Source organism: Scomber japonicus, chromosome 2, assembly GCF_027409825.1.
Source record: "Scomber japonicus isolate fScoJap1 chromosome 2, fScoJap1.pri, whole genome shotgun sequence".
Lineage (NCBI taxonomy): Eukaryota > Metazoa > Chordata > Actinopteri > Scombriformes > Scombridae > Scomber > Scomber japonicus.
This window is the reverse complement of record NC_070579.1, coordinates 9,844,926-9,864,516: the sequence shown is the minus strand read 5'-3', so window position 1 is coordinate 9,864,516 and position 19,591 is coordinate 9,844,926. Positions and strand designations below refer to the sequence as shown.

Below are 19,591 nucleotides of genomic sequence, written 5' to 3'. Positions count from 1 at the left end.
TTGGACGCGTTCAGGAACTCATCGCAAAGTCCGAATTCTGAGCTTCGAGATTTCTAAACATGAACGCTCACTGCATTTAATGTAAATTATTAAAAAATTAAAATGATTACCTTTACATACTGTTCATATTCTGACTCATAATTAGTCTCTACACCAGTTCACCTTCATCAGTCATTAATGAATGTTTGATTAAGCCTTAGACAGACATTCACATATCACTGTTTTATGGTCCCAGAGAAGATTTGAAGAATAATATTTTTGAATGGCTTTTTAAAAAATGTGTACATTTGCATATATAAAAAATGTCTATCAGCTGCACAAAAGTTTAAAAAAGTGATACATTTTACTTTCACATTTGTGTATACTGTGGGACACTTTAGGAAGAGTTCTGTTAAACTAAATGTGTAAATGGTGTTTCTACAACTCTTAAAAGTAACAATAAGTCACATTTGACCCTGAATAGTATGTAAGGGTTAAAACATCAAATGATATTGGGAAATATCCCTGGCTGCTTTGTCTGTTTATCCTCACTAAGGTGAATACTGAAGATTATGAACACTGATAGGCCTATTTTGTTTACATTTTACAGATGATAATAATAGAATAATTATTGACACATTTTTTGCTATCAGCTGTTCACCAGTATCTCATTCACTTTTCTAAATGTGTCCCAAATTCTGGTGGTGTTTTATAGTCAGATTTCCCAGATTCATCAGTCTTGCTCAATATTTTGGTGAGGAGCACCGACAGCACTTTAATGCAACACAAGTATCAACTCATTAGTTTTTAGTTTTTCTTAGCAAAATTATGTTGATCATCTGCATGGTCGTTTTTTATATTTTCTTTCCTTATACATATCTTTTAATTCCCTTTACATACCTTCACTTATAAAACAATTAAGAAGCCAATAAATAGTATTTCCTGTTTGTTGCTACAGTAATTTCTTTGACAATAGCGCCACCATATGGCTTTATTGTGGACTACAATAGTTTACAGCAACCAAATGTTTCTGACCTATGTTTTTATAATTGCATTATTTCTGTCATTTTGTCTAGTTTTAATTTTTCTGCTGTCAAAAAGATGTCAACTTACAGTTTGAGTTTTATTTACTGCACCCACCAATTAGGGCTTATAATAATTTGGGTGTAAATTTGAACTGTGACAATACAGTAATAACCTAAATCTGTTTCTGGTATAATGAGCTAATACCTACATTGGGGTGAAAACAAATTTATCCTTTGTTTGAGGTCTGTTTTTCTTTCTTTTTTCCCCCCATTTAATTATTGAGAAGCCTCGCTCATTATTGCACTCCAACCTTTTCACCTTTAAAAACTTAGCAACTTAGCAAAAGCAATCAGAAGGGATTTACAAATAAGCCTTATCATAAAAACACCAACTTCTCTATGAGGTGGAGAGAAAATCTTTCCTTATTATGTAATAATAATAATAATATATAGGTGTAGGTACATGTGTTGCCAGTAGAGGGCGATATGCACCACATATATTTTACTGCAGCCGTTCAGTATCACAACTGGAATGAAAACACTTAACCTTTGTGTCGCCCCGTCTGTTTTGACTGTTCCTTCTTTCCTTCTTTCCTTCCTTCCTTCCTTCTCTTTTTCTTTCCTCACCCTACCTTTCTCCCTTCCTTCTTTCCTCTGTCCTTCTTTCCTTCCTTCCTCATTTCCTTTCTCCCTCCCTCCTTCCTTCCTTCTTTCCTCTGTCCTTCCTTCCTTCCTTCCTCGTTTCCTTTCTCCCTCCCTCCTTCCTTCCTTCTTTCCTCCGTCCTTCCTCCCTTCCTTTCCTTCCGCCTTTCCTCCCTCCTTTCCTTCCTTCCTTCCTTCCTTCCTCCCTCCTTTCCTTCTTCCCTCCCTTCCTTGACCCAAGGACAACAGGAGGGTTAAATTAGTTTATATCTGCAGTATTTCTGTTCTTTCACACTTGTTTGTAAGTATAGGAAACTATGATTTCAGTTTTATTGATGCATAAATAAACTATATACATATTTCTATAATAAGAAACTGATATGAAGGCCAACCGCTGCTAATGACCTGGTGGTTTTTACTGTTATTTAATTATGAAAGGTAATAAGCAGATGCATCACCTCCCAAACACACCTGTGTAAACTAAGAAGCCAAAAAGTTTAAATCTCTAAAATCCTCGAGACTTCTGCAGAATTTTAGCAGGTGGAAAATAACCACTTAACATACGCCCCTATTTTTTATGTTGTTAGCCTAAACGACATGCTCAAGTTGTGAGCAGCACAGATCCCACATAGTTTGAGACTCAGAGATGTGTCTGGTATCATTGGAAAGGAAACACTCTCAGGATTCTTGTAAAAGTGTCTGTGTGATTCTGTGACATACTGACAAAGAGTGGCAGAGGTTACAATGATGGGGTTGTTTACTCGCCCATAGGTTTGCCTTTACAATGACATGTGTACAGACATTCAGGGACCTCTCAGCGGGATATAGCCACAATGAGGCCACAGCCACAGGTCTTGGCTTCATGCAGTCCAAATTTGGAGTCAAAAGACCAAAAGATGAATTTTTCAGAGTTATTTTTCAACAGGTATGTCCATGCGTTTTCCTCAGGTCCTTCTTGGAGACTCCAAATGGACATTTGGTTACCAAAGCTGTATAACCACAATCAAACACCTATAACTTCACATCCCCTTTGCCTACAATCAAATTTTTGGTCTCTAATGAAAGCTGACGCCATATTATTATTAATATTATTATTACATATAACCATATTTTTTGTTTGGCCATATCTATCTATCTATCTGTTTATTTTGTTATAAGTCATATGTTAAGTCGAAGAAGAACCAACCGTGTACCAAAATGCCGTGTGCGTAATGATATATGGTTCAACTCTTTTACGCACAGGGCGCACGGCGGTTACGTTTGGAGTTTGTTTATGGACAGCCAAACTTAATAGCTTAGTGTCATCAGAGACATTATGGTGTCATACACTGTTGGAAACCTCTGACTATTGGCTAAAAGGTTATCAACTTCATTTCACCGAATATTTCCATAGGCTGGAACAGCAGTCAATCAAAGCCATGTCGTCATTGTTGTCGGTCACATGTCCTCATTGGCTTTGGAGACATGTACTGCCTAATCCTAAACACCGATTGGCTTGTGTGTGGTGTCGTCAGAAGCAGGAGAGGCTCACGGTCGTAAACATCTAGTCACGTGTACTCTGAGATGAACGTGCAGGTCAGGAAATGACGTAAACGGACCGTATGTGGTTTGTTATGTGTGTTATTACGTTACGTGTTGGACTAAATACATGGACATATTGAGGAAAATATTTCGGTTTTATGGAAACGGATTTCATATTTCACAAGAATGGATACTTGGCGAGCTGTAAAGAAAGTCCTGAGTCATAAGATGATCGTTGTGGATAAAGGGAAGACTTTGAAGGTATGTAGCTTACTACTTAGCTTACTCACTTAGCTGAGGGGCTAGCCGAGCTAATCGCTAATACTATTACGGCTGTGAGCAACCATATGAGTCGTGAGTGGTCTTGAATGAATCAGGACAATCTAAGCTTTCCAACAATGTACGGCATGAATATATATGTTTAAGGGTTGGTGTTTAAAACATCCAGAATAACGTGTCGCTACCTCTTAACATCCGTCCCGTAGACGGAACAGCGTGTGTTAAGAGGTTAAAATATACAAAAAAATCCCAAACCAGACATTCATATCTTTATCAGCATTTTCTTTATTTTTATTGGTTAAAATCAAACACATCAAAAACATAGATTTGTACACAATCTTTTTTTCTTAAACCTTACTTTGCTTTTTGAACGGATTTCACAGAGGAACATCACACATGTCTACGTCTACACAGATGTACAGTATTAAGTATATATTCTGCATATATACTACTGATAATTTGGTCACATTTTTGTTGCTGTATTTTGTTAATAGTTAGTATTATTATCCCAAAATAAAAACATCTCCTTACCCTGAAAGCAACATAAACAATGACGCGTGGTGATGACCTCACCATATATCTTGTCACAATAACACTCAACAGACCATAAATCATCTTTCTTTTGTCTTTTCTTTTTTTTATACAGAACTAGCATAATGCCCTAAAATAAAGCATAATCTTTTTTTTTTTCAAACACTCTAATATACTGAATTATAGATTTACATATATTTATAGAGAGATAGATATACTTTATTCTTTCAGAAAATGAAGCAATGCATGTTCATAAATACTCAGGATGTTCATGGTTGCCTCAGCTATAGATTTGTTGAAAACAAGTGAAAAACACAATAGATAAATAACCTGCAGTTCTTCAGTGTAGTAAGTTCTCTGTCTGTAGGCCTGCTGACTTGAAACTGTAATTTTACTATAACTTGGGTTGCTCCACAATGATAAGAAATGTTTGGTTTTGTTCAGAGTTGCATGTGTTTAAGAACAAAAAAGAAAGACAAAACCCAATAAGCTTTACGTGATACTGCGCAGGTTGGGTGGATGTTGCCCTGTGTTCGTTGGATTTCGCTTGGCAGTCAGCACTAAGGCAACAGTCGAGGGAAGAAAAAGCGGGTTCTTCTAGAAAACAAGAAAACACACACCGCTCTACACCCACGAATAATTAAAAAAAACCCAAAGGAGACCTTTCAACACACACACACACACACACACATACACACAAGCACACAAACTGTTGAGGGGATTAGTTGCCGGTTATGCCACTGCTGCTTGTTTGTCTACGCTGATATCCTGTAATGCACCTCTAAGGAGTTTCGTCAGCAGAAACTTGTGTTCTGTTTAAAATCGATATGCTGTGAACGTGTGCTTGCATGTGTGCGTGTGTGTGTTTGTAGAGTGTGTGTGTGTTTGTAGAGTGTGTGTTTGTCTTTGAGGGTTTTTCAACTAACACTGATCGCAGTCATTTAGCTGACTGACAGCAGACCTCAGAAGATGAAGGCAATGTGGTCACAAGCACTGATCTGCTACATGGTGACCTTTTCTGCAAACTTTTGATCCGCCCCCGATTCTTCCCACCCACAGTTTGCCCCCGTAAACCCTCCCTGACAACTCCAACCACACCCAAAGTGTGGCATTTCCGCATCCTAAGAACCCCTTCCTATGAATCTCCAACGCCCCCTTTCTATTGTTCTAGTAGCAAGCTCACGCCTAACTGACATCTTGTCTCACTCCTAGCTGTTACCTGTCTTTCCCCAAATCTGGAAAGTTGCCCAATGATTTCTGACCTAGAGATCAATTTCTGCCTCTTTAACAGGTGACACTCCCTGACAGTCCAATAACCGAAATGTCACAAGTGTGAAATCCTCTATGACTACTGAAACTCTGTTAGTCACGTTGGCTTAAGATTATCAGCTAAATGTTGCACGTAAATGTTGTTAGGAACAAGTCAAACCATACTCTAAATTAGAAACTATGGGCAACTTCATCCAGATCTTACTACCCTCAATATCTCAGTAGTCCTGGCGCTGGTAACCTGCGGTTCCATCGAAGGCCCCATCGCTGTTAGCCTTGCCCCCTCCTCCTCCCTCTGGGCTCTCCACGTCGTCCCCACCGAATGAGGTGTATGGGGCTCCGGCTGCGTCCTGGCTGGGGTCCGTGTACTCCTGGGAGAAGAGAGCTGAGTCGGCCCCCAGCTTGTATCTCTGGAAGCCCAGGAAGGACTGGCCCGCCTTTTGGGGTGATGGATGGATGGAGGGGATGGGATAGATCGTTGGGGATAAAAGAGGGTGACAGGAAGACGATGCACGGATAGATGAATGGCGTGGAGATAGATGCCGAAGCAGAGATGTAGTAGTGTTACAGCAGAGGGGTTTGGGGGAGAAGAGAGAGAAGGAAACATTGATTAGTTTGCTGAAAAAAAGCTTGTGAAGCTCATTAGGTAGATTGAAGGAGTCATTTAGTTAGTCAGAGCAAAGTTAGATCCAAGAGCGGCAGTGAAACAGAAAAAAAAAAAAAAGGCTATTTATCTATTTTTTTATCTCCATAAAGAGAAACACCGCCTCAGCATCACTGGGACAGGTACAGTGCAATATGTGTGCATTATTAAACAGCTGAGGCTTTCACTTTTGTCGATAATTAGAGATGTTTCAAGACAACTGGGGGATAAAAGCCAGCTATACCATTGGGTAGACGGAGCAAACACAGACATTCACATACAGTAGAGAGAGAGAGAGAGAGAGAGAGAGAGAGAGAGAGAGAGAGGAAAACCACAGAGAGAGTCGTGATGATTGAAGATGAGCGCCGAGAGGTTTCAGGAGGAGGTTTTATTTACTGTTGTGTCTCAGCTCGATTAGATGTTGCAGACGCATCGACTTTAGTGTGAACACTTTTGATTGTCTTTGATAGTCTGATACAACACTCCTCTGTATTGTCAGTACTGTACGTCTCTTCAGCCTACTTGTGATTTGGACAGCTTAAGTGCATCTCATTTTCAATCAGGTTGATGGATTGCATAAAATTAAAGTCAATTTTTTTTTAGGATAAAAAAGAGGCAATTATTGTAGTCATTATATGATCTTACAGGCTGAACCCATAGCTCTTCAATGATGCATGTTACGTAATGATTTTATCAATGCAGACGTGGGAGTACTCGTGTAATAAAACTTATTTATGACTCAATAACGTGCACAGTTACAGGCCATAAAAATACCATGAATATGCAATAAAACAGTTGATACTTGAGTTAAATCGTCTTAAAAACTGCCTGAAAAAAATTCTACCAACTAAATTTAATGAGATGATAGAAAAAGTGAAAGCATGACTATTCACAAAACTGGGGGAAAAAAGTAGTCTTTGAATGTAGCTTCATCAAAAAACAGAAATACAAGCAATGCAAAAAAAAACTCATTATAAAGATTCAGAATTTGACATTTTAAACTTTTTTTTTAATTTAAAAACTCTCCCCTGGACAATTATACCTTCTACAGCAAAAAAGACAGTAGTAGCAATCAATCTGTAAACCTTCACGCTAAGGATGAGAGAAAGGAAGCCTGTCCTCTGAATTGTGACTGAACTTGTATAAGGGCACAAGTGATCTTAGAAGGATTTGGCTGGAAATGTTCTATATGTTTTCTTACTGTCAACAAATGTCATGTGCAGAGCCAAACCAACAATGACTTACGAGTATTGTGTGTGTATCCAAAGCCTGATATATGTAATTCCTCATCCAAAAACTGTTAAAAGCGCGGCAATGATCGTAACCTCTTGACTTTTTTTTAACCAAAGTTCTTTGAGAGAGTTAAGCCGCGTTCACACTGCAAGCCAAAATCCGATTTTTAGCCCATCTAGATTGGAACCGGATGGCTCTTATGAAGTCTGAACAGTTTGAAACCACCTTTGGGAGGAAGTTTCAAATCTCATGTGGACAGATGTGTCTGAGTCTGAACAGCTCCAAACACTCATATCAGATTTGACTGTCCGTGACATCTCTCTACGTCTCTACGCTACGTCACTCTATGCGACACCAGACTTGCACTTATTCCAGTTGTTGTTGCTAGGTGATATCACTGGAGGCAACGGAGGACGTTGAAAACATCAGTCCATGGACAGATGACCAAACCATATTCTTAATTTTTGGGGAGATGGCTCCGTTCAAGAGAAGCTCGAGGGTTTGTTGTTGCTGTCGCTGTCGCAATTATATGACATCACACAATACATGCTAGATGATGCCTCCGCTCTGACAACGTTGCCACGCCAACCTGTCAGATTGGTCATTAATGTGGCCCAGTCTGAACAGAGTCAAATCCGATTTGGACAATTGCTAAAAACAGTGTGGACAGTCAGGCCTAAAAATCTGATTTGAGAAGGAATCAGATTTGAATCAGATTTGAATCAGATTTGAATCAGATTTGAATCAGATTTGCTTGCAGTGTGAACGCAGCCTTACATGGGTGTGATATGTAGAACAAGCTAGCGAGTGCAGTGGTGTGGCTCATTTACGGCACAGAGGAATGACATATATCAGGTTTTGGATACACACACAATACTTGAAAGTGTATCAACTCATTGTTGATCGGTTGGTCTGTACATGAGATTAGTTGACAATGAGAAAAATATATACTTTAATAACCAAATATATCCAAAGTAACATTCAGTGTGTATGCTTTTCTTTAGCTTTTGATTCATGTTTGTCTCATAATTGAATAAAACATCAATATAAATATCAGTTGTTGGTTTGAAACAGTTCAAACATCGCCGTGTGCAGGGAGCTTTCATTGCAACACTGGTTATAGTCATTGTTGAGTCATCGATATTGATCAGCCCACCTGCAAATACATTATCATTATAATGTACACGGAACAGGAAATAAGCTGTTTAACTACAATAGGCACAAACATTGAGATACATCTTACTGGAAACCTCGATGGTACGACTGTTCTTCTACAAATACGCTCACTTTCAGCTGTATTGATGTTACAGGGTGCCCTTAAACAAGTGCAGTCACAGTCATGTAACACGAGTATGTCGAACCTCTTGCAGAGAGTTAATGCAGATGGGGGTGGGGTGGGGGGGGTGGGGAGGGGTGAGACAGAGCAGAGTCAGACAAGAGGCTGATGAGGTTGAGGTTGAGGGGGGAACAGCTTGGTGTATTCCTCTTCAAATGACACATTCTTTAACTTCTCCATAGAAAATAGAGTCTGGGCGCCCTGTTGGGAACAATATTCACACACTGATGAGTTCACATGTACACAAATTAAACAAATGAGACTGTTCATACCAGGGTTATTATTATAGCTTTGAAATTTTCATTAGTTTTTATTTCTATTTAGTTTTTCAGTTTGCTTTTTTGTTTCAGTTTAGTTTGAGTTTTATGGCGCTTTTCCACTACACAGTTCCGGCACGACTCGACTCGTCTCGACTCGGCTCGGTTTCAGGAACGACCTTTTCCTTTAAAAAAAGGTACCTACTCAACGTGGGCGGGGTCGTCATAGCACGGCTCCGCAAAACTGCCATGACTTCGTTTTATACGCGACACAAACACATAAACAATGGAGGACATGGAGGTGATGGTGTACTTGCTGCTGTATGTGGCTTTCTGTCACACACAAATCAAGAAAATTGAGCCGTATGGTTGTAACTCTGTTGCCGGTATTTAAAAATGGCGGGTTTGATTCTTGTGTGGGACGGCTCATGACTCTTCCAGCGACAACTCTTCTGACCAATCAGTGGCCAGCAGTCTGATGACGTCACATTTAGTATCAGCTCGGCTCGCTTGGAACCTCAGCAGAGCAGGTACTAAAAAAGTAGCAGGTACCAGGTACTATCCCTAGTGGAAACGCAGAGTCGAAGCGAGCCGAGTCATGCTGGAACTGTGTAGTGGAAAAGCACCATTAGTCTTAGTTTTAGTGTTTCAGGTATTAGGAGGAAAGCCTTGATTAGTAGAAGCTGTAAAGGTTGAAATAATGCTGACACTGTGTTTGTGTTCTCCCTGCTGGTACTAGCCCGTTATCTCTACAAGTCACACTGAACACTATACAGTCACCATGGAGACAATGAAAAGAAAACTAAAACTAAGCTGATGTTATCTGTAATTCACTTTAGTTTTAGTTAGTTTTGCATTGTTCATTGTAGTTTTTATTCAGTTTTTATTTTTTTACAAAACTCTTTTATTTTATTTCATTTCAGTTTACTAAATTAATATTTTCACTGCTAGTTTTAGTTTTAGTCTTAGTTTTAGTTAGTTATATTTAGTAACTATAATAACCCTGGTTCACCTACAACCAAAAGGAAGATGGAGGGAAGGTAGTTAAGGAATACACATTTATATAGCTCACTGGCTATATTGGTAAGTAAAAGAGGAAGTTTGTGGGTGTTTTTGTTCCAACCTTTAAATAAACTCACCCACCTTGCTGTGTAATATTATGTGTTTTGTTAAACTACGGCTCAATGAATAGTGGATATTATTCTTACCCAGGTGAAGATGGAAAAGAAGGAGAAGGTGATGGCTGCTCTGGCAGCGTCCCCACCCTCCCTCAGTGGGTTGTCTTCATGCTTGGTCACCTGCCACTGGTTGGCCAAGAAACAGAAACCCACAAACCACATGAAGGACCAGAATGCTGCAAAGAGAGACAGTGGATAAAAATTAATAAATAATAATAATAATGATAATAAACTTCCTATAGAGGTAAAATAGAATAGATACTTTCTGGTCATTTCAATGATAAAACAATACAACTTAACTTCAGCTGAGCTTCAAGTTCAGCTGCATTTCATATACCTTAACCCTCCTATTGTCCTCGAGTCAAGGAAGGAAGGGAGGAAGAAGGAAGGAAAGGAGGGAGGAAGGACGGTAAGAAGGAAGGAAAAGAGGGAGGAAGGAAGGAAGGAAGGAAGGAAGGAATGAAGGAAAGGAGGGAGGGAGGAAGGAAGGAAGGAAGAAGGAGGAGGAAGGAAGGGAGGAAGAAGGAAGGAAAGGAGGAAGGAGGAAGGAAGGAAGGGAGAAAGAAAGAAGGAAGGAAAGGAGGAAGGAAGGAAGGAAGAAAGGAAGGAAAGGAGGGAGGAAGGAAGGGAGGTAGAAGGAAGGAAAGGAGGGAGGAAAGAAGGAAGGAAAGGAGGGAGGAAGGAAGGAAAGGAGGGAGGAAAGAAGGAAGGAAAGGAGGGAGGAAGAAAGGAAGGAAGGGAGGAAGAAGGAAGGAAAGGAGGGAGGAAGGAAGGACAGAAGGAAGGAAGGGAGAAAGAAGGAAGGAAAGGAGGAAGGAAGAAAGAGAGGAAGGGAGGAAAAGAGGAAGGAAGGAAGGTAGGAAGGAAGGAAAAAAAAGGAAAGAAGTAAGGGAGGAAAGAAGGAACAGTCAAAACAGACGGGGTCAATTTGACCCAGGAGGACAACACAAAGGTTAAGGGGACTCAACCGTCCACCTATCACATATACTACAGTTGGAAGTACGACAGTGAGGGAGACTGAAGATAAAGTTAAATCAGAAACAGGTCAGATCAGGACACATATACCAGTCGTTTCCTAGCTTCGATACGGCACATAGCATCTCATATTACAACACAGGCATGGCGGAAGAAAGAGAAAGAGACAAAAAGAGTGTGTGAGTGATAAAAAAACAGGGAAGGAGAATCTTTGCCTGTGACAGAAATGGCCTCATTAACCCTCCTATTGTCCTCGAGTCAAGGAAGGAAGGGAGGAAGAAGGAAGGAAAGGAGGGAGGAAGGAAAGGGGGAATGGAAAGAAGGAAAGGAGGGAGCAAGGGAGGAAAAGAGGAAGGGAGGAAGTAAAGGAAGGAAGGAAGGTAGAGGGGAGGAAAGAAAGAGAGAAGGAGAGAGGGAGGGAGGAAGGAAGGACAGAAGGAAGGAAGGAAGGAAGGAAGGGAGGAAGGTAGAGGGGAGGAAAGAAAGAGAGAAGGAGAGCGGGTGGAAGGTAAGAAGGAAGGGAGGAAAGAGAGAGGGAGGAAAGAAAGAGAGAAGGAGGAAAGGAGGAAGGAAAGAAGGAAGGGAGGGAGGAAAGAAGGAACAGTCAAAACAGGCGGGGTCAATTTGACCCGGGAGGACGATACAAAGGTTAGGAAGAGGAAGGAAGGAAGGAAGGGAGAAGGAAGGAAAGGAGGGAGGGAGGAAAGAAGGAAGAAAGAAAGAAAGAAAGAAAGAAGGAAAAAAGGAAGGAAGTAAGGAAGGAAAGAAGGAACAGTCAAAACAGACGGGGTCAATTTGACCCGGGAGGACAACACAAAGGTTAAGGGGACTCAACCGTCTCCCTATCACATTTACTACAGTTGGAAGTACGGCAGTGAGGGAGACTGAAGATAAAGTTAAATCAGAAACATCCAGGTCAGGTCAGATCAGGACACATATACCAGTCCTTTCCTCGCTTCGATACGGCACATAGCATCTCATATTACAACACAGGCATGGCGGAAGAAAGAGAAAGAGACAAAAAGAGTGTGTGAGTGATTAAAAAAACAGGGAAGGAGAATCTTTGCCTGTGACAGAAATGGCCTCATTAACCAACTCCATCTGACTATTTTGTCATCATGTCCGAGTTCACATTGTCAGAGACACCAAAGCACAATGTTCCCGAGGCTTGTTAGCAGCACAGGAGAACTCCTTCCCTCCTTTATCCCTCTGTCTCCCACAGCTCCTCTTCTTTCTTTTATTTTGTCAAACCAAAACTACAATTATCTGAATCGTCATTTTTCAACAGTTTGAAAAGAGAGCTCATATATTTTCTATGAGAGTAGAGTACTGGCGAGATGGGAACATTTATGCATAAAAAAGAAAATATAAACTGTTCTCTAATTCTCATAACCTAGAATAACATCCGAAATACTGCAGTTTAGTGTTTAGTAGCATGTAATGTGGTGCAGCTGCATGAGTGGGAAGGAGGGGAATGATGACAAACAGCATGTAGGCTGAATCAACTTTCTATAGATGCATGATGGTTGAAAGTCAGATATGATAATGACAGCAGTACGAATCAGCTGCCTGGTGGTCAGTGGATTATTTTTGGAGTGGACGTAACACTGAGAAGAGTAAAATGTCACTGACTAACAGTTTTAACCCACACATACTATATTCATATTCTGACTCATAATTCGTCTCTACGCTAATTCACATTCATAATTTTTTGTTTGATTAGTCTTATGGAACATAACATTTGAACATGATTGAATGCTGATTACTTTTTTAGGTCAAAATTTGTACTCTTGGAGGTAGAGCTGTCATCCTCCAATTAGAAAATTGGCGGTTCGATTCCCGGCTCCTCCAGTCCACAGGTCGATGTGTCCTTGGGCAAGACACTAAACCCCAAATTGCTCCCGTTGCTGTGCCAACGGAATATGAATATGAATGAATGGTTAAATTCCCTTGATGAGCAGGTTGGCACCCTGTGTGGTAGCTCCTGCCATCAGTGTATGAATGTGTGTGAATGGGTGAATGAGATGTAATGTGAAGCGCTTTGAGTGTTCGCAAAGACTAGAAAGGCGCTATATAAGTACAGTGCATTTACCATATAAAAATGTGCATCAGCTGCATAAAAATTATGCAGTTTATTTCCATTTTTGTATGCTGTGGGTCACATTAGGAAAAGTCCAGCTGAAAGAAATGTGTATAGTGTTTTTACAGCTCTCATTTGTAAAAATGTGCCAAATCTTCACCCTGAACAGTATGTAAGGGTTCAACATTAAAGCAAAAACACCTCTGATTTCAGAATGTCCCTTTATAACTTTCTTAGTCATGGCTTCAGTGTTAAAGCAATTTATTCGGAAGACTAGATCTTACGTTATCCATCCATCCACCATATATGTTATCATTGAATCAAATGACTCTGTTTAATGTGTTTTGATGTTTCATTCACTTTTTTGAACTGCTGGTTAAGCAGCTCAATGCAGCTCTTAGCTTCTCTAGCCTTACCTAGATTGGCTGACGTGTTTACCATAATAACTAAATAAGCCAGCAGCATCAAACGGGCAAGCCCACTTCATGCACTGATAATGTCTGTCTCAAGCAGGCGGGGAGTTCCAGTCCTCTGAAATGAAGCCAACGCGGAAGTAACTTAGAACTGCATTCTATCAAAAGGCCACCAGGGGGCGACCGTTTTGGTGTCAAAAGGACTTCCGTCTCAACACATATATGTAGAATCTGTGTTTTTATTTTTCCCAGCATGCACCTGAAATGTTCAAGATGGCGCTGCCTAGATTTGAAACTATTGGCTTCCGAGCAGCAGTCCACAAACCAATGGGTGACGTCACAGATGTAAATTTCTTTTATACAGTCTATGGTCTGAAGCTATGTTTTTTTCATTCTTTGTAAAACTACCTGTCACTTTGTCTGTGCACAACCAAATGCAAGACCTTTCTATGAGAAAGACCCAATACTCACTAGTCAGTATATTTATACAACATTGCAGTTCTGACAAAGACACTAAAAGAAAGACAATTAAATAAGTAAGATCAGAATTTGATATTGCTCCCCTAGTGGTGGGTGTGACTTTTTTTTAGCACACTGATCCTGCTCCTCTCCTCTCTTCCCCTTCCCGTCATTCCATTGATACAACAGGCATTGATTGCTGCCAGTGTTTGATTAGGTCGTGTTACTGCCTCCCACCGAGTCTCAGATTTTGTTGGCAACAGGAAAGCCTGCAGTGTACCTGCAGCTGCTGTAATATAACCCCCAAACGGTGGTTTATCAAAGGAAATGTGTTTATCTATCTGCACGTAATTCAAAGCATAATGGCCGAGATATGACCTGGTTTAACCCCCGAGTTCAAACATAAAGCCCAAGACAGAGATTTTCATTTTAATTGAATATATTCATTCATCTGGACTCTATGGAAGAGTAGCTGTTGCCTAGGTAACAGCTAATGGGGATCCAAATAAACTAAACTAAACTAAACTAGAATTGCTCTCCTGTACACTTTAAGTTCATTTAAGTTTAAATTGGTTTCATATTGAATCAAGGAGGGAGGGAAGGAGGAAGAAGGAAGGAAGAAGGGAGGGAGAAGGAAGGAAAGGAGGGAGGGAGAGAAGAAGGAAGGGAAGGAAGGAGGGAGGGAGGGAGGGAGGAAGGAAGCAAGGAAGGAAGGAAGGAAAGAAGGAAGGAAGGAGGGAGGAAGGAAGGACGGAAAGATGGAGGAAAGAAGGAAGGAAGGAGGGAAGGAAAGGAGGGAGGAAGGAATGAGGGAAGGAAGGAAGGATGGAGGAAAGAAGGAAGGAAGGAGGGAAAGGAAAGGAGGGAGGAAGGAATGAGGGAAGGAAGGAAGGATGGAGGAAAGAAGGAAGAAAGGAGGGAAGGACAGAAGGAAGAGTAAAAACAGACAGGGTCAATTTGACCCGGCAGGACGACATGAAGGTTAAATTGGTTTCATATGGTTTTATTTTCCCCAACTGAATCTTTTAGCCTATGCTCTAAGATCTACAAGAGTATAGTAAATTAAGGGTTTGCTGTTTGTTGGGATTAAAGTGAGTCTTGTGATGCATCTTTATAGACAAGCTATAAAAATAGAGATCTTTGAGAACACATTTCCGTGAAGTGTGTCAGGCCTTGGGCTACTGACTGACTTGATGTACATTTGTGTGGAAGTCTATTTGTGTAACTCCTCACAGTAACACAGTAAGGATGTCTTTTAGTGTTACAGTGAGTGAGGAAAACACCATTGATATGAAATGTGCTCTCTCTGATTGCCTCCTAGTAATTTTTTCTTTATTAGCTTATAAGTGTTATTGACTTACTAGCTGTTCCACGCTTTGTTGTTCTGTTTTCAAAGAGCTATAACTTGAAAACCTATTTCTCCCTGTTCACTTGTATCAGTTCCTCGTCCACATGTGTTTATCTATCTGCACGTAATTCAAAGCATAATGGCCGAGATATGACCTGGTTTAACCCCCGAGTTCAAACATAAAGCCCAAGACAGAGATTTTTATTTTAATTGAATATATTCATTCATCTGGACTCTATGGAAGAGTAGCTGTTGCCTAGGTAACAGCTAATGGGGATCCAAATAAACTAAACTAAACTAGCATTGCTCTCCTGTACACTTTAAGTTCATTTAAGTTTAAATTGGTTTCATATTGAGTCAAGGAGGGAGGGAGGAAGGAAGGAAGGAAAGGAGGGAGAGAGGAAGGAAGGGAGGAAGAAGGAAGGAAAGGAGGAAGGAAGGAAGGAAGGAAGGTAGGACGGAGGAAAGAAGGAAAGAAGAAAGGAAGGAAGGAAAGGAGGGAGGAAGGAAGGAAGGGAGGAAAGGAGGAAGGAAGGAAGGAAAGGAGGATTTAATTGAATACATTCATTCATCTGGACTCTATGGAAGAGTAGCTGTTGCCTAGGTAACAGCTAATGGGGATCCAAATAAACTAAACTAAACTATGGAGCATTGCTCTCCTGTATACTTTAAGTTCATTTAAGTTTAAATTGGTTTCATATCAAGTCAAGGAGGGAGGGAGGGAAGGAGGAAGAAGGAAGGAAGAAGGAAAGAAAGGAGGGAGGAAGGAAGGCAGGAAGCACTTGAATAACTTGAAAACCTATTTCTCCCTGTTCACTTGTATCAGTTCCTCGTCCACACCCTTTAATCAGCTGTTCGTGGTTCCATCGCTTTGCTCGTGTAGTTTAATATTTCCTCTTACTCTGAAGAACTTAAGGTGTCCAGGGAGGTGATTTAGGAAAGAAAAGATTTATGCGTTGCTCGGTTAGATTGATTTAAAACAGGGATGTCAAACATGCGGCCCGGGGGCCAGGTTCGGCCCGCCAAGGGGTGTGATCCGGCCCACTTGCCATCCTGTGTTCTTGTCCTTCCTTCCTACCTTCCCTTTTTCCTTTCTTCGTTCGTTCGTTCCTTTCTTCCTTCTGTCCTTCCTTACATCTGTCCTTTCTCCCTTTCTTCCTTCTGTTCTTCCTTCCTTCCTTCTTTCTTCCTTCCTCCCTCCCTTCTGTCTGTCCTTCCTCCCTTTCTTCCTTCTGTTCTTTCTTTCTTCCTTCCTTCCTTCCTCCCTTCTGTCTGTCCTTCCTTCTTTCCTTCCTTCCCTCCATCTGTCTGTCCGTCCTTCACTGTCTGTCTTTCCTACCTTTTCTTCCCTCCTTCCTTCCGTCTGTCTTTCCTTCCTTCCCTTCTTATTTCCTTCCTTCCTTCCTTCTTTCCCTCCATCTTTTTAATGATCCAGCCCACATGAGATCAAATTGGTCTGTATGTGGCCCTTGAATGAAAATGAGTTTGACATCCCTGATTTCAAATATCAAAACTTTTATAGTGTCTCCTTTCTTGTGTAACTTGGCTGATGTTCACATGTTTGTTATGAGCTACCTGACACTCCGATATCAGCGAGCACGGCCTTCTTGCGGTCTTTGACGCTGCTGATCTGGGGGAAGTAGATGTCCAGAGCCAGGAAGGCCATGCAGCAGAGGAAGGCCATGGAGCCCATAAAGACGCCGTAGTTACAGGCGTTCTGGTTGCTGTTGAAGATGCAGTACTCCTTCTCTTCTTTGACGGGGTTGACGTAGCCCTCGTTGGCGATGCAGCCGAAGATCACGATGGAAAATAGCTGCAGAGGAGAAGAAAGAAAGAAAGAAAGGGATGAGTGGATGACAGAAAAGGCAGCCCTTGCATAACTACTACTTTAACGTTTGTGTCGTCCTCCCGGGTCAAATTGGCCCTGTCTGTTTTGACTGTTTCCTTCTTTCCTCCCTCCCTCCTTCTCTCTTTCTTTCCTTCCTCCATCCCCCTTTCTTCCTTCCTTTCTTTCCTTCTTTCCTCCCTCCTTCCTTTTCTCTTTCTTTTCTCCCCTACTTCTTTTCCTCTGTCCTTCCTTATCATCATCATCATCATCTCACAATACTTATTTAATATATATAATAATATAATTAATTAATTAATTATAATATAATTAATAATATATAATAAAATAAACCTGACATTATTTACATTATTTAATTATTATTATTATTTAAGAATAATACATTGCACAGATTAAAGTGAAAGAAAATATATATGTATATTATATGTATATTGCACAGTTAAATTGATCTATGTGAAGAACTAATACTGCACAGTATTGGACATTAATGCATTTTAATGCACGTTGGTCTGCTATTATCCATACATATGTGGATGTAACATGTCTTTTCACTAATCTGAACTTCCTGCTCAGGTTTGTGTTTTTAAAAAAAGCCACTTCACCCTCTTCTCCCCATTTTGTAAGTACCTCATAAAAGCTCTTTACTGCCTAAAAGAACACCACCTGCCATAGACAGATGATATATTTGGTCAGGTAATTTATGAATAAGAAAACACTTTGACGCTCTCAACCCACAATGTCACGACAGCCCTGCGGGGGAGTTTTATGAATAATCCCTCATGTCAACAGTTTTGCTTTAACCCGCCTCCAGGTTTTCTCTTTAAATACGGAATTTGACAGCGAAAAAATGTGCTCTGCTATTCTGCTATTGAAATAACAGAGATGTGAATATACAGTATACTGCAATATATGGCTGCCACTTGTGTTATGTGAAAATATATGTTTTAGAAATGTAATCAGTACATCAACAGTAAAAAGTGGCATTATTTAAATAAAGACTTTAGTGCCCTTAAACATCTGTAAAAAGACTATTCATTACATTCTGCTGTGATATGCTGTTGTCTTGAGCTTATTGATTGTCTTTTCTGCCGAGGGACTATAAATGCAAATTACCTTGAATCTAACTCTGGTTCAAATAACAATACAAGTCCTTAACCTTTTTCACACTACAAGTGGGACCACATACTGATAACCTCGTCTATATTTTCATAGCATTACATAACGCTCTTCAGAGTAGGAGCTGTGTGTGGATACCAGCATTATAAGCTCCGATTTCTACATTACATGGATGTTTCTTCTCTACATCACCAGAATCTGTGCTTAGGTGGACATCGATATTTTTGAAACATTTCCTTTCCTCAAGTCTTTGACATTATGCTTGGTTCTCATGCTTTCCTTTAAAGCCCTTCCACGTAGGATTTGAACATTTCAGATCCTGCTGGCACTAAGTGGTTATATTAAAAAAGGACACTGTTGGAGCCCTCATCCACTTGAACCTCGGAAATCAGAAAGATGAAAGAGTCCGTTTTCACCAGGGTTCACCTATAAACTCTAAACTGCAGGAGTCTCTGTGTGATCTACATCGGTCACATACTGTACAATGCCGCCCACTCCCACAAGTAAATTCTCAACCTGTGGGAAACACTGATGATACTAACGCACGTCCACATGTATGGCTGCAATGATTAGTCGATCAATAGAAAATTAAACAACTGCTTTGATAAGTTTTGCTGGTTGTAACTGCTCAGATTTGAGGATTTAAACTTTTATGTTTCATATATGATAGTAAACTGAATATCTTTGCTTCTGGATAAAAGAAGATACAGTAGTTGAAGATGCTACGTTGAGCTCCGAGATGATATAATGGGCTTTTTTTCACTTTTGTCTGACATTTTATTGGCAAACAAATTGATTGAGAAAAAAACAAAATGATAACTCAGAGTTGCAGCTGAGTTAGTCGATCAATAGAAAATTAAACAACTACTTTAATAAGTTTTGGGGGATTTTTTTAGAGAAAATGCCAATATCTGCTGGTTGTAGCTGCTCAGATTTGAGGATTTAAACTTTTATGTTTCATTTATGATAGTAAATTGAATATCTTTGGGTCTGGATAGAAGAAGAAAGAGTAGATGAAGATGCTACGTTGATCTCTAAGATGCTATAATGGGCATTTTTCGCCTTTTTCTGACATTTTTTTGGCAAAAAAATCGAGAAAAAAGACTTTCAGCTGAGTTTGCTGATGAAAGGAAATCATGCATTGGACATTTTGTCTTTAGCAAGGACAGTTTAAAAGATGACAGAGACAGAAATGATCGGACTGCATGTTGGATAAGTAACTCAATACATTGAAGCACTGAAAATCAATTATTTCAAATGCATTTAAAGTATTGTATGTTGTTTTTTGACACTTTACAATGTCTGTAGCAGCTCTTGTGTTTAATTCATCAGGTGGATTACACTGTCCTCTTAGCTATATGAAATCCTTTTCAAACAAGTGGTTTAATTTTAAAAAATGCATGGCGGCGAGTTGAAATTTAATGCCGTTTTTCATTCAATTGCTGGAACGTGCTGGAGAGC

General features: G+C 40.2%; 1 protein-coding gene across 1 annotated transcript in view; it reads right to left on the bottom strand.

Moving 5' to 3' along the window:
• Positions 1 to 5,464: 5,464 nt before the first annotated feature.
• Positions 5,465 to 19,591, bottom strand: part of LOC128374282 (synaptogyrin-1-like) — a 30,022-nt gene continuing 15,895 nt past the window's right edge. Inside the window, exons 2-4 of the mRNA XM_053334570.1 lie at positions 16,744 to 16,981; positions 9,924 to 10,069; positions 5,465 to 5,683 (exon numbers count right to left, since the gene is read on the bottom strand). Coding sequence (XP_053190545.1) covers positions 5,465 to 5,683; positions 9,924 to 10,069; positions 16,744 to 16,981 — 603 coding nt within the window. The remainder of the gene's footprint in view (positions 5,684 to 9,923; positions 10,070 to 16,743; positions 16,982 to 19,591) is intronic.